General features: G+C 38.9%; 1 protein-coding gene across 13 annotated transcripts in view; it reads left to right on the top strand.

The window, feature by feature from the left end:
- Positions 1-23,906, top strand: part of MARK3 (microtubule affinity regulating kinase 3) — a 62,326-nt gene that overhangs the window by 26,868 nt on the left and 11,552 nt on the right. For 5 of the 13 annotated variants that reach the window (XM_066551606.1, XM_066551610.1, XM_066551611.1 and 2 more), the window contains 11 exons: positions 2,357-2,427; positions 7,605-7,661; positions 8,555-8,791; positions 8,898-9,017; positions 9,683-9,782; positions 10,029-10,141; positions 10,881-11,034; positions 12,498-12,715; positions 17,984-18,087; positions 22,707-22,871; positions 23,627-23,884. In XM_066551606.1, coding sequence (XP_066407703.1) covers positions 2,357-2,427; positions 7,605-7,661; positions 8,555-8,791; positions 8,898-9,017; positions 9,683-9,782; positions 10,029-10,141; positions 10,881-11,034; positions 12,498-12,715; positions 17,984-18,087; positions 22,707-22,871; positions 23,627-23,884 — 1,597 coding nt within the window. The remainder of the gene's footprint in view (positions 1-2,356; positions 2,428-7,604; positions 7,662-8,554; positions 8,792-8,897; positions 9,018-9,682; positions 9,783-10,028; positions 10,142-10,880; positions 11,035-12,497; positions 12,716-17,983; positions 18,088-22,706; positions 22,872-23,626; positions 23,885-23,906) is intronic. The other 8 variants (XM_066551612.1, XM_066551615.1, XM_066551617.1 and 5 more) reach the window with 4 other exon arrangements.

Here is a 23,906-nt window from a genome sequence, read left to right on the forward strand (position 1 = left end):
CACTGGGACTTGTTTGGTCAACATAAATAATTCATGTAACTTGTAAAACCAGCTTCTAAATTTACTACAACTTAGTAACATTTGCTTTTTTTTCACAACTCAAATTAACTGGGAATCTTTTCTCAGCCACTGATTGTTCCTGCCCATAACAAATACCAATGTTCTCAATTTACTGTATTCAGTTCCCTACCTCTGGTGTCCTATTTTGTATAAGATATTTGGTAAAATCATATTCAGATGAAACATTTCTGTGTTTGTTTAATTGTTGCTTTCAAAAGCATGAGCGCTGCAACTTCTGTTTTTAGATGTTGATGACATCTTACATATCTTAATCACAGGCCTTCTACTGTCATGAATTGTTAGGCTTAGCCTTATGCCATTTTAGAAGGAGCTTAAATGCTCTTCCTGATTCTACAGGGGATGGAAAAATGCACTTTGTGCAGTGTCAGATATTTTCACCAGAGCCAGAATTAAGGTATTCAGGCTTAAGTTACTCCTTGCTGGCTAGAACTTAATATCACTCAGCTTGTCAGTGTGACCCTGGAGCACCAGCATGTGGGAATCTCAAACAGTTGGGGCTTTTCTTTAGGGGCAGGAAGGAGATAGACTTTTTTCAGAGAAAATCAGTGTTGAATTCAGACTGTTACATTAGATTATGTGAAGTTGAATGAATTGCTACAACTAAAGCAAGATTCTCTACCCACCTGTCTTTTCTTCCAGCAGCTTCCTAAATGCTCAGCCAAGGTTTGCTTAAACAGGAACAGAGTGGGCATTATCCCATTAAAATATTGACTAGTACAGGTGTTTGGGGAGACATCTCTGTGTTGTTTGATGGTACTAGACTTAAAAGTGAAGTCTTATTGCCATCTAGTGATTGGCTTCTAGGAGGTAGAAAGGCCAGTGGTTCTCTGAAGGAGTGAGGACCTTTCCTGGGATGATCAGGGAGAGGTAAGTACTGTACTGGTCTAAAAGGCCAAGAGCTGTACCTGTTGATGTGCCATGCAGTGCAAGACAGGAATGACTGGCAAGCACAGTGGCAGGCATCAGCTTCCCTGTTTGCTCTTTGTCAAGGTAGAGGTCATCATGTTGCACATGAACTCTGGCTGCAGGATGAAAGACATTATTGCTGCAGCTGCAACACTTCACATAAATTGGGGATAATTCTTTCCCTGGTATCTTTTTCCCTGATTTATGAAGAAGTGTTCAGGTTTGCTGCTTCAAGGTTTTTTAAGAAACAGCTGTGAAATACAGCTGGGAGAGTTACCTGAGTTGAGGATTACAGAATGCACTGCAGAGGGAAGACTATTTTATGGGATGTCCTGACATTCCCTCAGATGGCTCAGTGGTTGCTTTTCCTGCAGTGTGACTCCTTTTTTTTATTGCAATCTGGTGGAGTTGTGTCTTTTAAAAAAATAAATATATTACTCAGCTCTTCCCTTGTGAGGTGGCTGTCTACAAAACCATGTTTCCTTGCTCAGTAGGGAATGTTTAAATATTTGAACCACTTCTGATTTTATGGTTTTTGCATACTAGTGAGGATTTTCAAAAACTGTGCTATTATTCTGTGTTTGTAGTTCTTACGTACGTGACTGTTGGTTTTTAGTAGAGAAAATCTCCCATGCTTTCACAAACATGTCAGTGTTTCATGGGCCAGTGGCCTGCACCTAAAGCTCAGACATTGTAGTCTGTATTGATGTGCTCTAAAATGACTGCATTGATTAAAGAGGGGAAAAGCTGAAACACAGTAGATCTTTAGTAATCTTTGGTCATCCACAGCTGTACAACAGTGGCCTTGTTCTGTGTGTTTTACAGGTGTGATGGTTGTGTGAGGGATTTATCAGTGTGTCCTGCTGTGCTCATTCTTGACCCTCCTTGTGGGTACCTCTTCCAAGCCTAGGTTAAAGCTAAGGTTTTGATTTTGTTTAGAACCATTTTATACACATGAACAAATTAAAATTCTAGCGTTGGTATTTTTTACATTTACATTTACAAATATCATTAATTGTTCTCATATATGAAACTTTTGCTTTCTGAAGCAAAAGAAACTCTGGTGAGAAAGTCTGTGAAGGGGTAGATGTCATCTTTGTTTACAAAACAGAAGTATGCTGCTCAGTTTCTATCCTAAGTAATTGGAAGGAAATGGTTTCCTTTGTGTATATCCAGTCACTCATTATTTTCTTGTAAAAGAGATGATGGTGTAGTAAATTGCACAGCAGTTGTGCCTTGTTCTCTTGAGCTGTCCTGTAATCATAAACTTGAAGTACAGTAATTCCAGTGAAGCTGCTGTGGGCAACTGCTGGAGAAGAATCTCTACATTCTGAAATTGGCATTAATGTATCTTGTTATTGAATTGTAGGGGAGGTGTTTGACTATCTGGTTGCACATGGAAGAATGAAGGAAAAGGAGGCTAGAGCTAAATTTAGACAGGTATGTGTAACATTCCTATATGTCAGCTTTCCCCTCACCCCTGTTTTTAATGGTGAAATGAGTAAAACAGCTGTCCTTTGCATTTGACTTACAGCAGTGTTCAGCATGTTGTGGGCTTGTAGCTCTGAGTTAGAAAAATCTTATGTCACAGCAGTACTTTGAAGGAGTCAGAGTCTGTTCAGTGGTGCTGTTTCCTTAGTGCTGAGTGCCAGGGTGTCCAGGAGTGCCAGAACACAGAGACTGCTTGGTTTGGAAGTGTATTCCATTCCAAAATGCATTTCCTCTGGGCTGATTTCATATGTCCTTACCTCAGCAGGTCTGTAACATTTTGGAAGTTGTTCAAATGTAGCAGGCTACTAACAGGCCAGTTTCAAACTACAGACAGTGCATGTAGTAGGGATCCATTCACATTCATCTGCTTACATGAGAAGATACTGTTTAATAGTTGTTCTAAAAAATGACAGAAAAGTAATGTCTAGACTTGTTAGTTTAGCTTTCTTTATGATGGATAAGCTAGCCCTGCCAAGGTGTTGGAATTTCATTGATCTGCAAAAAGCATTTCCATTCTACAGTCAAGCTGTACTGAACAAAAACAGATATTTTTACATAACTAATTCAAATCCAAATGTCTGCTCTTGTAGCATCTGGAGTTTCAGATCTGACCAGTCTTACACCCTTTTTTCTGCTCCTGTGCTGAAATTTGTAAATGCCTATTCCCTTTGGTCACTTGGATAGCCTCAGTAATGTTGTGACAAATTATAAATGTCAAGATTATGCTCCAGCTTAATGACACTTGAAAATAATGAGTAGGGACAAGAGTGGTTTTTTGAATGGTGTGTAGGGGTTTGGAACTGCTGGATCAGGGCAGTGATGTTGCCCTTTTGGAAGGGGAGGCTCTGATGGTTTCACTTCTTAAGTATTGCCATGCATAATAGAAATTTGATGTAAGATATGAGACATCCAGGAACCAAATTAATGATTTTGCTTTGTTTTCTCTCATCCTATTAAATCTTGTATTTACCCTTTTTAATCTTCTGGGGGAAAAAACCACACCAAAACCACCACCACCAAACAAACAAAACAACCCAAAAGCAGCTGTAGACTTCATCTCCCCATCTTCATCTTCTTCATTTGTGATTACTGGAGTTATCCAGCTTGACAGTAAGGAAAACTTTTCTCACTCTTCAACACTCTTAGGTGTCTTTTTAAAGCTGCTGCCTTCACTTTTATATTTGGTAGGTAGAGAGTTTTTCTCTGTGATTGAAGGTTTCTGGTTTGTGCTTCTGTGCTGTGTTGGCAGTAGGAGTGGTGGGATGTGAAACAGCCATTCCCACTTCAGCCCTCTCTTCTAAATCCCTGCCTGTTGCCTTTGTAATGTCACTTGAAGAGCTTCAGAGTAACTTGAGAGGATTGACTGTTCTCTCTCACATGTGAATATTGGAAACTTCTGCTGATAGACTCTTTGCTCTCAGTCCTCAATTTCTTTCATCAGGAACTATGTGGAAAAAGATCTTGCAGTAATTACATTAAAATTACATGTTTCTTCAATAAATACCTTTTTTTCCTAACAATTTTACTCCCCTTTAAGTAAAAACATACAGAAACAGGTCAAACATGTTTTACAGGTACACTTAGTGCTTAATTTTACGGGATAATGTGGGTAGTACAGGATATATGTAGCTTCATTTTTAAAAAGAAATGTGGAGGAAAAGAATTTACAAGGGAGTTACCTGCTGAGCTGAGTGTTTGACCTATCAAGAATTGGGTTTATGTACTCTCAGCCTGATTTTTTGAGTTGGTTTGTTGGGGTTTTTTTTGTATTTCAGTAGAATAAATGCTGTTTATAAAGATACATAGACGGCCTCACTTGTATGCACTGGAATACACTTTTCAGTTTATTCATGTAAGTCTCCTGGTGCAGACAGCTGTGCTCTGTCCTCCCCCAACAGCTGATTTCCTGGCTGCTGAGCTCAACCAGTTTTAGAGGACCTTGATCTCAAAGGAGGGAGGTTCTTGAAAGCTTCAAAAGCCTCAGTTCCTGGGAAAAAAAGAGAGAAGCCTGGAAATAAGCAGAGGAGAGAAACTGTAGCACAAGCTGATTGGGCTAAGCCAGAGAGAAAAGCATTCATGCTGGATGAAAGTCAGGTAACTTTGATCAGAGCTTGGCATTTTATTAGATGCTAAAGCTCAGCCTGAGGGACAGTGTCAAAGGAAACAAGGAAATTAGATCTTGCTGGGTTCACAGGTCATGAAACTATTCATTTCACCTTACTGTAGTCCTGGAATAGCTTTGTATCACTTTTGGTCATTGTTGGAGGAAGAATGCACTCTGCAGACCTTTTATCTGATGCAGTGCAGCTGTTCTCTGTTAGATAGAGACTTGTGACATAATAGTCTTTTTTTTTTTAATTTCTTAACTGTTTTAGCAGACAGCAGCTCTTTCTAAACCGAAGAAACAGTTGTGCCGTGGTATTGAGATTAGTTCTTACAATAGATTGTATTATATCTTGTTTTCAGATCATGTTTCTTCTTCCAGTAGATGTGATTTCTGGATCAAACACTTGTGTTTTGTCTGAGGAGACACTTCCTCTCTAGCAGGCAAAGAGCAGGATTCAGTAATTCTCCCTTCTTTGCTTGTTTAAGAAAATGTTGTTTCTTTGCTTGTTTAAAAAAATGGTTTTTAGTCCATTTTGTTAAACATATGTAAGGTTTTTAGCAGGAAAAGAGAATATAAAAGACTAATAATATTATTTCAGTTGCACTTGACAAGGAACACAGGAGAAGGTACAAAGTCGAAGAATACAACTATGCTATACAGTTCTCCATTTCAAACTCCTTTTGTGTAGCCATGTGTGAGAAATTCAAATTGAGAATGTTTTGCATTCTTAATGTCACCTTATTCTTCTTCCAGGCAGTTCTGGTTCAATTTCATCCCTTTTCCACAAAAAAATCTGATGCAGAGCAGCAAGTCTTGTTAAATTTGTGTGTGTTAATTCCCTGTCTTTTCTGCAAGCTATGAGATCTGGCCTTTTTCAGTGTTCTCACTGTTTCCCTGCTGAAACAGTTTAGAATTCTTAATGCTGATAGATGTTAGGACAGATCTTAGAAAATTATAAAATCCACAAAATACATCTTATTGGTGTGTTCTAGTAAAGCAACAGAATGCTCTTAGCAGTGTGGAAGGGGCCTTGAGAGGTCATTCATCCTTTTGTCATTTAATCCTTTTAGAGAATGGTTCTTTTGCCTAGAGAGAACTTCTTCAAAACCTGTATTTATACAGATTTTTGAAATCACTCTTTAGAAAAGTTTTCCAGTGTTCCAATTGTTACTTCTAGCAAAAAGCTCAGATGCTTTTTCTCCCCTTCTCTTCACCTGCCAAGTGTCAGAAAATTCCTCACACAAGAAGGTTAGGAAGTGAGGGAGCTGTCAATGGAAACAGTGATGGAAGCTGGAAGACAAAGGTTTCAGTCTGAAGCAGCCATGCCTTGTGCTATTTTTCATTCAGTTATGTTCTTCAATTATTAATGTCCTACACATTTGATTATTTCACTTCACATGGATTGGACTCACTTCTGCAGTCTCTGTGCCATCCTGTTGCAGTGCAGAGGAGTTCAAAAGCATCTCCAAAGGAAGCTGCTGATTGATCATCTGCTCAGCCTTCTGCTCTTAGGCAGGCACAATAAAGCAGCTCAGGAGTGAGTGAGTGGTGGTAGTGCTGTGTCTCTGCAATCCTGAATAAAGCCTGAGGTGTTTGTCATGCTGGCAGCACTGGAAGCCCCTGCAGAGCGAGCTTGTGACTGGGGCTGAGGTAATGGTAGCAGAGAGGAAAGGAAGGGAAACCAAAAGGAGGAGACAAGTGGTGGCATGGGAGCACTTTGGCAGTTTCAGTAACTGGAAAAAGCTGAACTTGGAGTCTGAAAGAGGGAACCAGCATATAAAGGAAAAAGCCAAACCAGAATGAAGGTGTGGGGAATGGAAATAGTACTTCAGCTTTCCACCGTCTGCTTGGTGTCTAAGGTGACATTTTGCATGGGAGTGATTCAATATTACAGGGCACAAAGATCACTTTGGTGCTTAAGTTTCAAATACAAAACTTACTGGTGCATCAATTATTTGACCTACCAAGAACCTACCAACAACTTTCATGTGCTCTAAATGCTGAGGGAGAGAACCTTTGCTCCTTCACCAGTACAAGGGATCCTTACACTAAACTGGTGATCAGATCAGGAGTTATTTTCTTGTAACAGTAATGCTACCTCATCTTTCTGCTGGGGAAGTCTTCTTACTCTTGAATGAAGACTGAAAATATATTTATTTAAATGTAGTTACTATTTTTATGTGCAGTTCCACTTATTTTAACAAGTCATAACATCTGCCTCAATTCTGACCATGCATGCATGACAAAATGCATTTGACTGCATTTGTGGTCATGTAAGAATAATACTTTTTCCAGCTTTTCCATACATGTGAATTTCTGCAGCAATGCTTATGACTCTGAAAAGCAATGTACTATGACACTGCACTGTGTAAATAGCTTATATGGTTTGCTATATAAAGCAGGAAAATCTTTATGATATTTGGAAATTATCATGGAAGAAATTATTCCATTACACTTGAGAGACACAAGAGAGTTTTTCCATTGAGCTTTCTGTGGTATACAAAATACACTTCACCATATGCACTTAGACAGCAGATCTCTGTCAGATGCCTAGTTGCTTCTCATTGCATAAATTTTGACAAACAGGCTGTTTCCCAGTAGTTTCTCAAGTAATCAAAGCCCATTTCTTATCCTTTTCTCTCTGGCATGGCATAAAAAACCACATTTGGAGAGGGCCTGGAAAACCTCAGTCTAGGGGGAAAGCTTTTATAGCTGTATACAGTATTGGAATGGAAATACTTCAGTAACCTTTCTGAAAGTCATTGCTTCTACTGGTCTATAATTAGCCCCACAGGAAAAACAAAATCCTGGTTCAAGTATAGGAGAAAGCAAATAGATCAAATAACATTGAAGTTATTCAGCAGCTTTTTCCCAAATATACTGGTCACTGTAGGAGTTGGTTATGTAGCTCTGACTGGATAATTTCATGTCAACTTCAGTAATAAATGTTGAAATCTTTAATTAAAGCTCCTGCTTCTTTGAGATGTCACTTACATAATTTGGCTTGTTTTCTATCCAGATAGTATCTGCAGTGCAGTATTGCCATCAAAAGCATATTGTTCACAGAGATCTCAAGGTGAGTAGGAAAAAGTGTGTGCAGTGTATGTGTGTCAGCTTCTGTACCTGTGGGTGTGACCTTTATTGTTTATAAAATACAGTTTATACTGAGCTTTCTGATTTATTTATTTATTTACATATGTTATAGTGAGTCTTGAGAAATATTTGCAGCTTAGAACCAGTTTAAATAAAAGGAAGAGGATTTATAAAGCTTTTAAATGCAAACATTTAATGGCTGCTGAAAGATAACCTCTCCCCCAGTGGTCGCATTCAGATCTGATGCAGGTCAGTGTTAGCTGAGAAATCTTTTTTTTTTTTTAAAGTGGTAGTTTGATAGAGATATGACAAGAATTGATGTTGAACAGAATGAATTACCAGTAGTGATAATGAAACTGAAGTATGGCTTCTTTGTAGCTTGGCATGAAACAGCCTATCTCTTGTAACTGTGCCTTTTATATTAATAGTACTGCTACATAATTTGTTCAACTTGTCATAGCTTTGTAACTTAAAAAAAGCAAAAAACAATACCACCATTAAAAAAAAAGAACACTTGAAAGCACTTTAAAGATAATGTTTATTACCAAACTACTGCAAGAATACCATGCTAAAATAAGTATGGTTAGTGAGACTATATCTTATTTTCATCTGAATAGATCAAAATGTAAGATACATTTCTGTGGAGAAAAACATGGTAACAAGTTCTTGGGCAGTGAAACAGCTCCCATAGTCTGAAGCCATTGTACAGAAATTTTTAAAACAGGACATGCTAATGATTGACTAAAGCACACCTTTGCAAGGAAAGGAATGTTAATGGATATTTCAGCTTCTTGCCTTTTAAGAAAGAGTGAAAGCAACCAACAGCATTTTAAATCAAGTATTTTATTAATCTACAAACCATTCTTTCTCTTCCAGGCTGAAAATCTATTGCTAGATGCAGATATGAACATTAAAATAGCTGACTTTGGTTTTAGCAATGAGTTTACAGTTGGAAATAAACTGGACACCTTTTGTGGCAGCCCACCATATGCTGCTCCAGAGCTCTTTCAAGGGAAGAAATATGATGGACCTGAAGTAGATGTTTGGAGTTTAGGTGTTATTCTTTATACTCTCGTGAGTGGATCTCTTCCCTTCGATGGACAGAACTTAAAGGTAGCTCTTTGTGGACTGTGTTGGCCATGTTTATCTAATATTTTATCTAATATTTTAAGTGACTTGCTGCTTACAACTTACTGTCTGTTCTTGTTCTGTTGCCAAGGAACTTAGAGAAAGAGTGCTAAGGGGAAAATACAGGATTCCTTTCTACATGTCCACAGACTGTGAAAACCTCCTCAAACGTTTCCTGGTGCTAAACCCAACAAAAAGAGGCACTCTAGAGGTAACTGCACAAATGAGGTGCATCAAATTTTGCAAAGTGCGTTTTTGAGGTGTAATTTATTATTTCCACCCTGTTCCTGTGCATATTTGGGGTGGAGGTGGGATTGTTGATGAAAGCACATGACTCTTCAAAGGTATTTTTTACTGGGGTTGTAATACACCTGACTCCAGTTACTATCAAATTCAACGTGTCACAACACTTTCCATGTCATATAACTTTTCTTGGCAGTTAGCTTGTGGATTCCTGCATTACTGGATGATCCACCACATTGTTTTCCACATTCTCAGTTGTGAGCTGGAGATACTGGCTCTTGTAGTTGCCTTTGGTACCCTCTTGGAGGAGTAAAGACTAAAACAGGGCTTCCATGGAATTCTGTTGGTGGAGCTTGGAATTCCAAGCCATGTCAAAGTTGTCACATTGCTCCTGGTCTGCATTGCAGGCTTTTGGCTCTCTGCTGTGAGCTGGAATTCAGCTGACTGTGGGGAGAAGCTTGGCTTGATGTGTGTAGTTGATTCTCCTCACTGGAACAAAGCTGGAAAAGTTCTGAAAAATAAAAGCTAGGAAAGACCTTAGTGTTTGTTGTATAAAGAAGTTGTTCTTCTCACAGCTTGATTTCTTTGCTGCTGAGTGTACTGTACTAACAAAACTTTTTTTTTTTTCCATAGCAAATTATGAAGGACAGGTGGATCAATGCAGGGCATGAGGAGGATGAACTTAAACCTTTTGTTGAACCAGAACTAGACATCTCGGACCAGAAAAGAATAGGTAATTGAGTACTTCCCAGAACCACAATACTGTTTGCATGATGTGGGAGGGTTGTTTTTTTTTTTTCTCCATCACCACTCTGTATTTGTTTGACATTTGGAGAAAGTAACTAGTCCTTTAAAACTGATACTTGATCAGGTTTATGTTCTCAAAATTAATAATTCTGTTTTAATCCTTTCTCTTGAACACTCAGCCAGCCTGAACATCAGAGTTTCAGTTACTTACAGAATGTCTGCTTGGTTTTAGATATTATGGTAGGAATGGGATATTCTCAAGAAGAAATTCAAGAATCCCTTAGTAAAATGAAGTATGATGAAATCACAGCTACATACTTACTGCTAGGAAGGAAGTCATCAGAGGTAAGTACCATTCTTAAAACTGCAAAGAAGCAAATCAGAAAGTGTCCTTAGCAGAGTTAGAAGCAAAAATTAAGTCAGTTACTGTAGGCATTGCATTCTTGCACAAAAATCCATTGCATTTTAAGTTATGTTGTTCTACTCATCAGCAGTCCAAATTAAGCAAATTTGTTCTCACCTGATTTTGAGCCAGTGAACTCTTTCCTTTAGGCTCTCCAGAACTGCCCTGTTTGCTCAGCAGTTACTGTCCTGGCTTGTCTAGGAGCTCAGGTGTGAATGTGTCAGCTGTAACTATTTTAAGAGAACCAAGGAGCAGGACTGACCAATCTGAAAGAGTTCTTGCATTGTACATTACCTTTCCATGCAATGCTGAGAGGGCTCAGCATCAGTAAGCTGCTCTTGGTTCCTCTGCTGGAGGAGTTGGTGTGGTGGCCTCTACAAAGTGTATCCTCTCTTCCTGTTAAAACCCTGGAGAACTCCAAGGGGGGAGTTCTGAAAGGACAAATGGATTTTCTTTACTGATTATCCTTTGAGGAGCTGCAAATTCCACTGAGTTTTACCTAAGACACTTGTGCAACAACCTTAAAGAATGTGGGACCTCTAAGCAGCTGCCCATGTCATCAGTAATTTCCCATGTAGCAGAGCCACCTTCCACCCCCCTGTTCCTGCTCCCAGAATGTGGTGGATGCTTTAATTTGTTTTGTCTGAACTTCTCGTTTTCATACTCTCGTTTGTATTGTAGTTGGATGCAAGTGACTCAAGCTCCAGCAGCAACCTTTCACTTGCCAAAGTTAGGCCAAGTAGTGATCTTAATAATAGCACTGGACAATCTCCTCACCACAAAGTTCAGAGAAGCATATCTTCCAGCCAGAAGCAGCGGCGGTACAGTGATCACGGTGAGCTTTTCTCATTTTCAGCCTTGCAGGGTACAGTGGCTTCCAGTTCTGCTCAGTTTCTGGATTTGTCTCCATCCCCCAAGTGTAAGGAGGATGACAACAGCATAGTTCGTAGCATGGTGGTTAAATATTTTCGTGAATAATTGATTTTTTAAATTGGTTTTGTTATAAAGCTTTCAAAAGAGCTTTTAGGGGAACACTGAATACACCAACTTAATTCTCTTGTTCTGCCTTGTGTTGTCCCATAAATTCCTGACTGTGCTGGCAAAATCTTGTTACACAAATTGAAGAGAATGTTGCAACCCCCTTTTTCATGAAAAGCACAGCACTCCTCCCCCATCCTCTTGTATGTCTGTTCAGCTTTTGTTTTCTTTTGACACTAGTAGGTCAGCTTGTGTCTAAAACTTGAAGAAATGTCAGTTTGCCAATATTTCTGGTTTCCTGTTTCCTGAAGCTAGTGTCACTTGGTTGTCCCCCAGGAATTTAATTTCTAAAGAACAATGACTCTGACAAACTTACAACTTTTCTGCTTAATGAGAGTGCAATGTAGTAGATTAGGATTTTCTAGATGTCTTAAACATCCTCCTGCTCAGACACTTTGCCTAAACTGGGATTCCTTTCATGAGCTTTCTCTGCACTCAGAGGTTGCTTTGCTTGGGGAGTCTTCTGGGATGCCAGTTACTGAGGGTTTTGATACTTGTAAAACATGTTTTAGCTACATATTATATATTTATATGTTTATGCATTTAAATGTATTTTTTCTGTCTGTGTATATACATACATACACTTTTTGATTCATTCTTATTAAAACATTTAACTAAGAAGTTGATATAACGTGATGTATCCTCTTCAGAGGTGTGAGAAGTCAGAGAACACAATCCTGACACACCCCACAGACTTCACCCAGTCTGAAGAAGGCTCTTAAAGCAAGAGGGAGCCTGGCTCTGTTGAAGGGACTTCCTCATTCTCAGGTGTGGGAGCAGTTTTGTGTTCCTGGCACACGTGGGAGGCTGAGCCACTGCCACTGGTGCAGGAGCACAGAGCAGCAGCCACCAGGGCTGTGTCACCACCTGCCTGTCTCAGGAAATTGGCTTGAGCAGCACATGGCAGCTCTGTGCTAATGAGGGATGCTCTGGTTTGAATGAGTCAGTTACTTGTTAAGTGTCTTTAAGATGTCTCTAAAGCATTTTTCTAGCAAGCCAAATGAGAAACCTTAATGAAATTCTTGGAACTTTCATGGAAATCAAGTAGTACATTCACCTTACAAGGTTTTTGTTTTTCAAAAATATTCTACTGTTTCCCGAAATACATCTATTTCAATACTTTAATTATCTTTTTGCATCTCTGGTTCCCAGTGTTAACTGTGTTGGTTCTCCTGAATACATTTCCATTGTGATAAAAAATAGTCACTGAACTTCTGAGAAGAAAAATCCTTTTCCTGTTTCTTTTGTTTGTTTTTTAAGCTGGACCATCCATCCCCTCAGTAGTGGCATATCCTAAAAGAAGCCAGACTAGTACTACAGACAGTGACCTCAAAGAGGAAGGAATTCAGTCAAGAAAATCCAGCAGTAGTGCTGTTGCAGGAAGAGGAATTGCACCAGCTAGCCCAATGCTTGGGAATGCCAGCAATCCCAATAAGGCTGATATTCCTGAACGTAAGAAAAGTTCAGCTGTCCCTAGTGTAAGTAGAAATGTTTATTTATCAAAACCTTAAATTTTTTCAAGGTGTAAAAAAGTGTTAAATATGTGATTTATCGGTGGTGCTGCTTTTACTTTTCATTTATCAAGAGTAAATGTAGGTATTTTTCCCTTGCAATGTCAGCTCTTCACTTTACCTCTTAATAGTCTCGAAGTAGTCAGTATTCATAATTAGCATTAGTAGCTCTTGGTAAACAGACATGATTTGGGTATTAAGAAAAAGTAAAAGAGGAAAAGGTAGTTATGTTACTCCTGATACCAACCACTCCTCTGTGGCCTCTGTACAGAAGAATGAAATCTCTATTTTTGTTATCCTGTTTTATAGTTTCATGTGTATAAGGAGCCACCTAATCTTTGTCCTCAAACATTCCTATTTTAAGTCATAGTTATGTTGTTAAGAATATCAAAGAAATGTAGTTCTAAAAACTCTTTAAAGATGTATTTCAGCCTGTATTCAAAAGGAGTGTTCCTGGCTTTTGTCCTTGTGGGCTTCCCCCACCTGCCTCTAAACCACAACAACAACAATAAAAACATACAAAGGAGCAAAAGTAGTAAATGTTCATGGTTTAGCAACAGGCAGCATGCCAAAAGAAAGAAAATCCTTTGTTCATTTTGGCTTTAACTTGTGTTCTCTGTGGTTCCTCCCTCAAAGGCAAAGTTGGAAAACTGTTTTCACATAATGCTTCAGTCATGTGACAGTTAATTTCTAAAACTTTGGGATTTTGTATTGAAAAACTTCCTTCTTTTCAGAAGAAAAAAATTCTCAGTCCTTTATTCAAATTGTTCAACTTGCAACAGAACTTTTGTTTTTTTTAACTCATCCCACAAAGCTGTCACAGTTCCTTTGGTCACAATAATTAGCACCATTACTTACAGCAAATGAGAACATAACTTCCTGAGCTGCAGGACAGTCTGAAGCAAAAGAAGTGAAATGAAATTTGGTTTACTTCATTGGCCCTGTATTGTCAGTTGACTCAGTGGCTAGTAGTGAGTTGGCTCAAGGATATCAGCCCAAGAGTTTCCTAGGAAAAACACATCTTCTACTGTAGCAGCTGTTATTCATAAATGTGAATGAGAATTCAGGATTTTGGGGAACCCTTTTTTATTTTTGTGGTCCTCCACAGTTTCCCTTTGTCCTTGATCAGTCCAGAAACCATTCAGATTTGGTTTTCTCTTAAAAGACAGTTCTTAGCTATTGAATCTCAAAATGGTAGGATAAACAAATCAGTTTTTGTCCTACTTTGGACTTCACTTGGTATTGTATGGTGCCTTGTTCAAAAGATTTGTGTCACAGTTACAACATACTTTACATTCAGTATCTTTTCATCTGCTATTCTGTGCCACTCCCAAATATTGGGGATTTATTCCAGTAGGCTTATTTCAAATTTCTTACTCCTGTACCTGAAACAAAATTTCAGCTCATAACCATTCAATGCTTCCCTGACTCAGTGTGCAACTGGTCCAGCTGATCTTTTACTAGCAGTGTGACCAGGTGGTAAACAGGAAATCAGACTTATGTTGTCACTCAATAATTGGTGTTTAAAATTGTCTCTGTTTATAGCTCTTCACACCAGACAGTTCAAACTCTTTTTTTTCCCTTTCCTTTTTCTCTCCCCTGCAAAAGACTGCAAAGATGACACTTTGGCTTTCTGGTTGTTGGGAGTGAAGGGAAGCACTCAAAAAATGAGTTTTTAGTCATTTCCTGCAGCTGAGTAGGGAATTCTGTTTCTTACAGTGTTGGCATGCATCCAGAAGGAAAAAAAATACAGGAGTTACCATATTGTCCTGAGGCTGAAAAAAGTTTAAGGTGAAGAGAGTTTCTGTTTTACTGAGCACTGAAGTCCTGAAATCTGTAATATGATGGAAAAGCACTGAAGAGATGTAAAAATATCCTATAAAAACAATCAAAATTTTCACAGAACAAAAGCAAAAGCAGTAGAACCAGTCCTTGCTGGAGACCCTTAGTCAGATGTGTGCTGCTGTTATTGAGTAACAAAGCATAAAAGCCTGCACTTGAGGATAAGAGTTGTGCCTGGAGAGCAGATAGCTGAGTCTGGGACTGGAGTGAGGGGCTCCAAGCTGTACTTCTAAAGTTGATAAAAGTGTTTAAACTCTTGTAAACAAAATTGTTCTGCAAGCTGAACAAGTACAGATCAAAAATCTTCAAACTATTTGGGCAAATACCAAATTAATAATGAAAACCTGCTACAGACATTGGATAGTTAGCAGGAACTGATATATCTGTGTCTTAATAATTCCTTTTTTTGTTTCTTAGAGCTTTGAAATTTTTCCTCAATGTTGTAATAAAGCTGTCCCAGAACCCTTAGAATAGCTTTGAGAAAACTGAAATAGGAGAATAGGTGGTACCTTTGAAAAGTTATCCAGGACCAAAAACCATACTAGTGCTCTTAACTAAATACATTGGTTCACTGCTGTAAGTCAAAAGCTTTATATGAAAGTTTTCCATCAGTCCTTCCCCTGGTATCTCTTAATGGGAAATAGCCTGCCTGAGCAGTGCACACAGGACTCTCTCTAGGAAAAGAGGAGGACTCTGTACCACAGATTCATCCTTTGTGCTCTGACTGGACCTTGTGCATGTGCTCACAAGTCTCAACATGTGCTGGGCTGTGTCAGCTCCTCCTGCAAAGAAGGCACACAATGCCATGAAGATGAATTTAGGCACTACCCCTGAGCCTGGGGGTTGTCATTCCATCAGGAAAGGCTGCTCTCACCAGTTTCCAGTGCTGTGCACCTGTGCTGTTTAGTCAAGTCCAGAGATTAACAGTCTGGAGATTGGCTGAACAAAAAGTCACAGCTGAAGAGCTTCCTTGATGAATCGTGAAAGGTCATACACTAGAAAGTGTAACGGCCCCAATACCAAGACTATTCTTGCCAAAACTGAAATTTGAAACTTTGAAGTGCTTAATCTCTTCCTCTGACCTCTGAAATTTGAGTCAAACAGGAAAAAATGTATACTGATGCTTCCATCTTTGCATTTCAGAATGAGCTGGGAGAGCCTGTCCTCGCAGTCCTCTCATTTCAGATATGAATAGCAAAACTCTCTAACCTGAAAATGCATAGTCTTAAAAGTCTGGTCCAGCACAGAGATTGTGGTCTTGTCTTTCCAGATGTGCCATATGACAATACATTGTAATGTTATGTGGTGTTTTCTCAAGGGAAACCAACATTTCATGTTCAAAGGGAGCAGGTGGAAAGAAGGAAGCCACTGATTATTTTGCTTATTTCCCACCAGAAGAGCAGTGTTGGATGTTTTAGTTGCTTCATCCTCTAGTATGTTCAGGAACAAAATGATCTGCAAATACTAATAAGCAATATTTTGCTGTACCATTGGTTTGTCAGGCCTGCATGAAGTGTCCTGCACAGTGTGGCTTCCCAAGAGCAGATAAACAAAACTTCACCTTAGGTGCACAGCTTTCATTGCTGGCATGCTTAGTAAAGAGAGAGGAGTTTATACAGTGATAAATGTCAGAGTGGAAGAATTGGTGGTGGGGTTTTTTAAAATAAATAAATGTATATGAAGACAAGTGATGTATAAGGAGTAAAGCACAAGGAAAGGGTCAGGAAGGCATGTGACCCTTGCCACATGTTTATCCCTAAGGACTATAGTGAAGAATACTTGAGAACCCTTTAGACAGCTGCATGCATCTAACATGTTAATTAATTGCTCTGCCAATCTAAAATATCCTTTGTCTTTGTACTTTTTAACACCAGGAGGTTGTGCCCTGTACATTTGTGTAAAAAGATGTGTAACAAACAGGTCAGCAGTCCCTTAGACAAGATGGCTTCAAGGTTAAATAGCTCAGGGAATGTGTTGCTTGAGACTCCCTACATAGCAGATATTTTGCCTTAAGGCACTGGAGGAGCTTTTGGTATTTATTGGGAATACTCCACTTTAACAGTTTTATTTCAGGTTCGGAAACAAAAAAGGTTTGGCTACTCTGCTTTTGTGCTTGAACTAGTTTTTCCTTTCTTTTTTTTTAATCCTTCTTGCCATGATTCTCTCCTGTGACCGTTTATGCGAAACCTTTTCTTAATGCTATTTTTAAAATCTGCTGAGTTTCCCTTGTCCGTCATAGCATAATTCTTCAAAGAGCTCCAAAAGGTTAGTTGAGCATGAAGTCCCCTGCCTGATTCTTAGTGGCCCTCCTTACTCAACATGTGCTTATCCAGGTGCTGACCAGTCATTCCCTTAAGCTGACCTCCTCCAAGACTTTCCCCAGCAGTGATGTTTGAAGTTTATAGCCTTTTTTGCTTCCTGCTTTGCCCCATGATCCTTTTCTTTAAAGAAAACTTTGAAAGATTTTTTTCTACTTTTTCAACCATTTGCAGTTTCCTGTGTTTTGTTCTTGGGGTGGGGAGAAAAAAATACAAAGGCTTGCCAGCTTTTACTTCCTCTACGACCTGGGGGTGCATGTTTGTCTGGACCACCCTGCTTTTCCTACAGTAATTGCATCTAACTCTTTATAATTCTGTTATCTGTGAATTACCTATAGCTTCTCAGTCGTTCCTGGAAAATTGACCGCCAACTTGGGCATATCTCCACCCTCTTTCTCTGTAAAGACAGAGGCAAAGTAATTCTATTTCTTTTCTCCCCTCTAAAGTAAGGTCTGTAGTTTAAGTCCCCCTGGTTCTCTTGTCCTCAATGTATTATGCTTGTATTGAAATGTGTATTTTTAAAAATGTCTTACTAAAATTCTCTGCAATTTGTCTCTTATTCTTCCCTGTTTTTAAAACTTGTCTAGTGTTTCATAGTATCTTAATATTTAAAAGTCCATGTTTACCTTCCCACTGAATTTTACCACATTTGTTTGTTAAGTCTTTGCTTTTCCTATCTTGTTTAAGGGTATGATTTTAACTTAAAGGAAAATTCTCCAAGCTACAAGTGGTAAAGTATTTCAAAAATAGGTTATAAAGACACAGGCTATGCAGATGTAGAGGAATGCTGTATATACTGAGAATTTGTAATTCAGAACATTTGTAATTAAAACCTTTAAGGAATATTAATTTTGAGCCATCAGTATGAAATACAAGAACAACTTGTTAGAATTATTTTTCTGATTGCAATATTCCTTACAAATACTAGATGGAGTTTGTATATTAAGTTATTTCATTATTGTAAGTTTTAGAGCTGTGTAGAACTAGCATTAAGTAAAAAGCCTTCAGTTATATGCAGACTAACCTCAGAAAAGCCTTCTGTGGGGAATAACAAACCTATGTTTTTTAATTGTAGAATAATACTACCCCTGGAGCAATGACACGGCGCAACACTTATGTTTGTAGTGAAAGAACCACTGCTGATAGGCATTCAGTGATACAAAATGGCAAGGAGAACAGGTATATGAAATGTCTTCCTATGGTGTATGTCACTTGTCTTCACCTTTCCAAAGAAATTCTAATGCCTTATTTTAAAATAAGTGGTATTCTAATGTAATTCATGATGAAAGGTGAGTACAGATCTTTGGTTATGGAGCACCTGTAAGTATGTTGGGGCTTGGGTTTTTTTCCTATATTTCATTTAATAGTCTTTATACTTAGAATATAAAAGGAAGTTTCTAATTTCTGGTCAAATACATGAAATATTTGTAGCAGCCTTCATCTTAAATCTGTTATGAACTCCTGTGGCCAAACTCTTCTGCATGTGCTTGCAGAAGAGCCTTGTTTAGTGTCAGACTACAAAGTCCATCTCTCTTGAGCCATTCTCTTTTTTTTTATTTCACTCTAAACTCTGCTTCACTGGAATTGTTTGAAATACTGTTTTTGCTGCAAAGTCTCAGGGAGAAGGTATTTTTTTCTGAGCGAAGATGAAATGGTGATCCACCATTGTCTGGGGCTAACAGTGTTCCTTGCTGATACTCTGGCAGTTTAGTTTCCCAGGATTTACAGAACTCAGCTGCTTCCCTCCTGAGGCAATATCTCCATATTCTGAGTGAAAACAGTCAGAGAAATAACACATTTCTTTTTAATTTACTGAATGAAGGCCTGAGTAGAGCATGCAGTAGAACTGGAGCTAACCACTGTATGTGTTGGCACTGTAGCCACATCTACTGCCATCCTGTGAAGACTGAGAAGAGCTGTCAGAAATAATATTATAGTGAACATAGATGTCAGGTATAGAGTAGCAGCTGGGAGGAACACCACCAAATTTCCTGGCTGGCTGAGGTTTTTTAGTATCCAGCCCTTCTTGTCAGAATTTTACTGATGGTAACCATCAAAAGATGGTAACAATTAAGTAGTTAACCCTTGCCTGGTACTTAAAAGAAAGAATGTGTACCCTTCTACTGTTCTTCCCAATTTTCTCCAGCCCTTCCTAGTATTATATCTTCTAACTTGTGTTTTTGCACAAATTTTTCCCCTCCTTTTGGGAGTTGATGAGGAATTGAGATGTTGACTGGAAAGCCTGTCTATTCCCTGTTTGATTCCTGGAGCCTAGGGATAAAGAGCATGATTTTGACCCTGTCTCTTCCTCCTAGCTTTCTGCAAATGGAAAGTGATTAAGGAAAGAGTCAGATGTAAGTTTGAAGACTGCCAAAAGTGTAGTTGGCTAGCTGGGTGTGCAGTCACCTGTTTTGTGAAGTACAGCCCAGCTCTTTGGTGCTGTCCCTTACTGTGTCTGTCTCAGCATCCACTGGTTACTCCTTGTTAATGTTACCAAGTTGTTTAGGGTAAAAGTCACCATCCTTTCTCTGATTTGATGTGTTAATAGCTTTTTTTCTTTCCAAGCACTCTTTGAAAAAATGAATCTTTCTGTCTGTAATAGTTTTGATAAATTTTTACTACTTGATTACTTGGTTTAGTACCATTTCTGTTCATCCTTAAACTAATATCTTGCCTACAGTTTCTTTATTGCATTTTTAAAAGCTACTAGATATTGTTTACTGGGAATGCTTGAGATTTAGATGTTCCCTTAATTTTGGAGTAAGTTCATACTCATAAAGAACTATCTTATGAAGTAATTTTATTTCCCCAGCTTTCAGTTTCTCAGGAAACTGATGTTTTCTGGTTTGTCACATATAGACCTTAAAGTTAAGGTTGAGTAGCACTTGACAACTATATTAGTTGTGGTTTATATTCATAATTGGTTATCCTTGTGTAATTTATCTTTTATTGTCAATATGGTATTTAAACATCATTAGCTTTTTCTATAAACCAACCTTATGTGGGTCATTTGAAATGTCTGAGAATTTATATTTGCACATGTAAAAAATGTCTTTTATAACTTTTATCATGCATTTTTTGATTATTACATTCATTACTTTTCATAGAGGGTTAAAAACAGAAAGGGTAATGAGAATGCATTGCTAATTGTATTACAGTTGGAGACCTTTCATTGTCTGAAATGCTTCAATACTAAACTGCATGTTCATTTTGGCACAGTTTCAGAATTACTGTGATTTGGCACAGAATTCAGAATTTACATCTGAATGTATTCTGTTGCTGTAACTGGGTAAAGCATTGACTGGTCACACAAAGTGCAGGGACCTTTAATGCAGGAAAAATCAACGTGGTGATTGATGGGACTGGCTCTTCAGAATTAATCTTTAATGTTACTGTACTCTCAGCTTGGCAGAAAGTAACTCTAGAAACTTGTTCTTTTTTCTTCTATAAAGCAAGATCTGAAGTTGAACCTGGGCTTTGTACATATACAAGGTTTAGTTAAAAATTACTTCTATGCCTTTGAAATGTCTGTTGGTGGCAAATGTTACAGGCTAGAGTAATTGCTGGAATTGGTTTATTACAGATTAGATTTTAGATTTTCCATAGCTACTCAGATACTGACTGTGACTCAGTAAAAACCTGGGAGACTTACCATAAAAAGCAAGATGCACACATTTAAAATCTCCACTTTTTTTCTGTAGAGAAAGCGTTAAAACATTGCTTATTCTGCTTTTATCTTGCACATTGAATTATGAGAAGGCACTGTTTCTGAAAGTATGAAAGCTTTAAAGAATCAATAGTCAGTAGATCCGATGTTGGAGACAGTAGTCTTGAAGACCCATGCCAGACTGGTGGAAGCAAAGAATTCTGAGTCTCCCATCTCTCTTTAACACATTGTGTGGCTGACACAGGCGTTCTGCTGGAGACAGCTCCTTTGGCTTTCCTCCAAAGCCTGAGCATTAATTAATGCACTTGGGGACTCATGAAACACTCTTCATAATGATAGGCAATTGCTTTAAATCATTTGTAACACAAATGATTTACAACAGCTTCAGATTTTTAATAAGCCTTGGCACTAATTGGTGATTGTTAGTTCACTGTTCCTGTGTTCCCAGGCTAGTAATCCAAAGAAGCTGATTTCTAGCAAAGCATCAGAGGAAGAGAAGGTCCTTTATTGATATCTTTAGATGTCACATCTTTGGGGGCAGGTGACTAAAAATTGGAGTCTTGTATTGTAAAACTAGATTCTTTATCTTTTGTAGTAAATATACAGGAAATGAGCTGGAAGAGCTTGAGAGACTAGTGACCAATTTTGTGACTCCAGAGTATTAGTTTTGGGATGAATGTTCATTTTCTGAAAATTCCTTAAAACCCTGGAGTAATGTAAATGCTGTGCCTGTATTGAAGGCTTCATTGTAAGTAGTGCTTGTAGTTGTCATCCTGATGGATTCAACATTGTTGAGATGTATGCATGACTCAGATGAAGTTTTTCAGGTCCTGAAAAGTTAAAAACAAACCAAAAGCAAGTATGTTTTGCTAAGCATTTTAGGTAGCAGTTCAGATGTCTGAGCTGTGTGGTGCTTTGCACTGGTGCTTTGGGAGCCAAGCCTGAGAAGTGGGGGAGCTGACACTTGTAGCTGCACTAGCATTCTTCTCTCCAGAGTCTGATGTGCCAGAGTTCGGTAACAGGATTTGAGATTTTGTGTGTAACCAAGAAATAACTTGGAAGTGAACATGCAGTGTCATGAAACTGTCACTGAGAATTACTGATTTCTTAACCTCAAGCAGAATTTCTGAATTATAGCTGTCTTACTTTTAAGGCAAAAACTTGAGATGAATGAGGTGGTGGTGTAGTCTGAAAGGGCCAAAACATCTTGTGGCTTCTCACTTTTTTCCTATCCTTATCATTACTAGATAATGTGAAGGCTGCAAAAGTATTTTGGCTTAAATAAATAACTAAATTTAATGCTCCTATTTGAACATACCATGCAGCTGGCAGCTTACTGGCCATTCTGCTAAGACAGTGCTCTATACGTTCCTTCAAAGCCTGAACGGTAATTTGGAAAATTTAATGCTCATGGTCAAAGCAATACAAGATGCTCTTCAACAGTCATTCTTCTTTCTTCAGGGAGCAGCAAGCATGTCAGTGCTTACTACACATACAGGTTCATTATTAGCAGCCTTTTTCTTTTGGCATCTCTGGAGTTGTTAAAGATCATGGTATTTTTGGTTTTGATTGTACCTGTGAAGTCTCTCAGTTATCTGATGTAGATTTAACAGCTTGACCAGCTTTCACTAATTTCTTTTAACATTCTGAAAACGAAGGATTTTGCTGTCGTAATGGAGCTATCATGAGTCTTTTGGAAAGTGCATTTGGTGGGGGTTTTAATGCATTGTTTACTGTTAAGAGCAATACAAGTTACATCAGCGCTTTATCGTAGAGCTTTGGCATAGAATTCTGAGTTATTCAGGTTCTGTACATCAAGGAGGGTATTGCTGCAAACTAATGCTAATGGTAAGAGCATGGGCACTTACAGATGTGTGGTGCCATGTAAGTAAGGATGCTTTTTAAGGGGGTCTTTTAGAGATGTCCAGTACCATGTAAGTAAGGATGCTTTTTAAGGGGAGTGTAGGGCAGTTATTGCTGTTACCTAGAAGAGGAGGGCTGTTAGAGTTCGTGTTCTTTGATAAACCAGTTAATAGAAGGAAAAGTTTGCTTTTTTTTTCTATGCAGTAGTTTGTTGTTGGTCCATCATGCTCTTCTTTCTGCCTCTGCCTGAACCCAAACCCCCTCGCAGCCTGACAGAAATGTTCGCTTACGCAGCTAGCCCTGCTTCAGTTTGTACCACATCCTTCTCCAGTGTTCGGCTGCGACATCAGAAGTCGATGTCCATGTCAGCCTCTGTGCACACGAAGATGATGTTGCCTCCAATAGACAATGGCGCAGATAACTTCAGGCCTATGTAAGAACCAGAAATCGTTGTGACACTAACTTATACCCACTGCTTCTTAACTTTGTGCTGTGGAATTTTAGTCCTAGATTGTTCTAGTATATTTTGCCCACAAGATGTGTGTTTCCTCATTTTTTTAGTCTCGTTTACATTTGTCTTGTGGTGTGTCAGGCTGTCTGTGACATAATCCTGCAATAGTGAACCTTAAGTTTTTTCCTATTGTTAGGAGTATTGGACATTCCCTATTGTCAAAGTTTGTGGGAGACTTTTAACTGTGTATCCCGAAGGACTTCACTACTTGGAGCGGTTCGCTTGTAGAGAATTTTGTGTAGGAGACTTTCAAATTAATTTTGTGTAGGATACTTTCAAATTAGCAAGACTTTCAAAGATGTATGTACAGAACGTGGAGGGAGAGACATTAAAGTTACCTATTCTCTTTCCTGGGAGGAAACTTTACCAGTCTATTCTTTTATCAGTCTTCTCAGCAAAACACCGTAGGCCTGGTTTATCTGGTCTTTTCCAGGATACTCCTGTTGCACTTTTCTGCCTATGTAGGTTTCTGTTTCGGCAGCCTCTTAATCCTAACTTCTTACAAGTTTTGATTCCATACGGTGCTGTAATAATGTTGGTATTTCCAACCTCGGCCTATACCAAAGTGTGTGCTTACGCTTTACCGTAGAACGTAGCGTTTTGTGTTTCCTGCTGAGCCGCAGTGCCCGTGCGGAGGCGTTCTAGCGTTGGTTTCTTTGTTTTGTTTTCTGCCCTAGCGCTATTCCCGATCAGAGAACTCCCGTTGCTTCCACCCACAGCATTAGCAGTGCGAGCACCCCTGACCGTGTTCGTTTCCCCAGAGGGACGGCCAGCCGCAGCACGTTCCACGGGCAGCTGCGCGAGCGCCGCACCGCCACCTACAACGGCCCGCCCGCCTCGCCCAGCCTGTCGCACGAGGCCACGCCGCTCTCGCAGACCCGCGCCCGCGGCTCCACCAACCTCTTCAGCAAACTCACTTCCAAACTAACCAGAAGGTAAGCCTCTTCAAATGCCAGT

Source organism: Molothrus aeneus, chromosome 6, assembly GCF_037042795.1.
Source record: "Molothrus aeneus isolate 106 chromosome 6, BPBGC_Maene_1.0, whole genome shotgun sequence".
NCBI lineage: Eukaryota > Metazoa > Chordata > Aves > Passeriformes > Icteridae > Molothrus > Molothrus aeneus.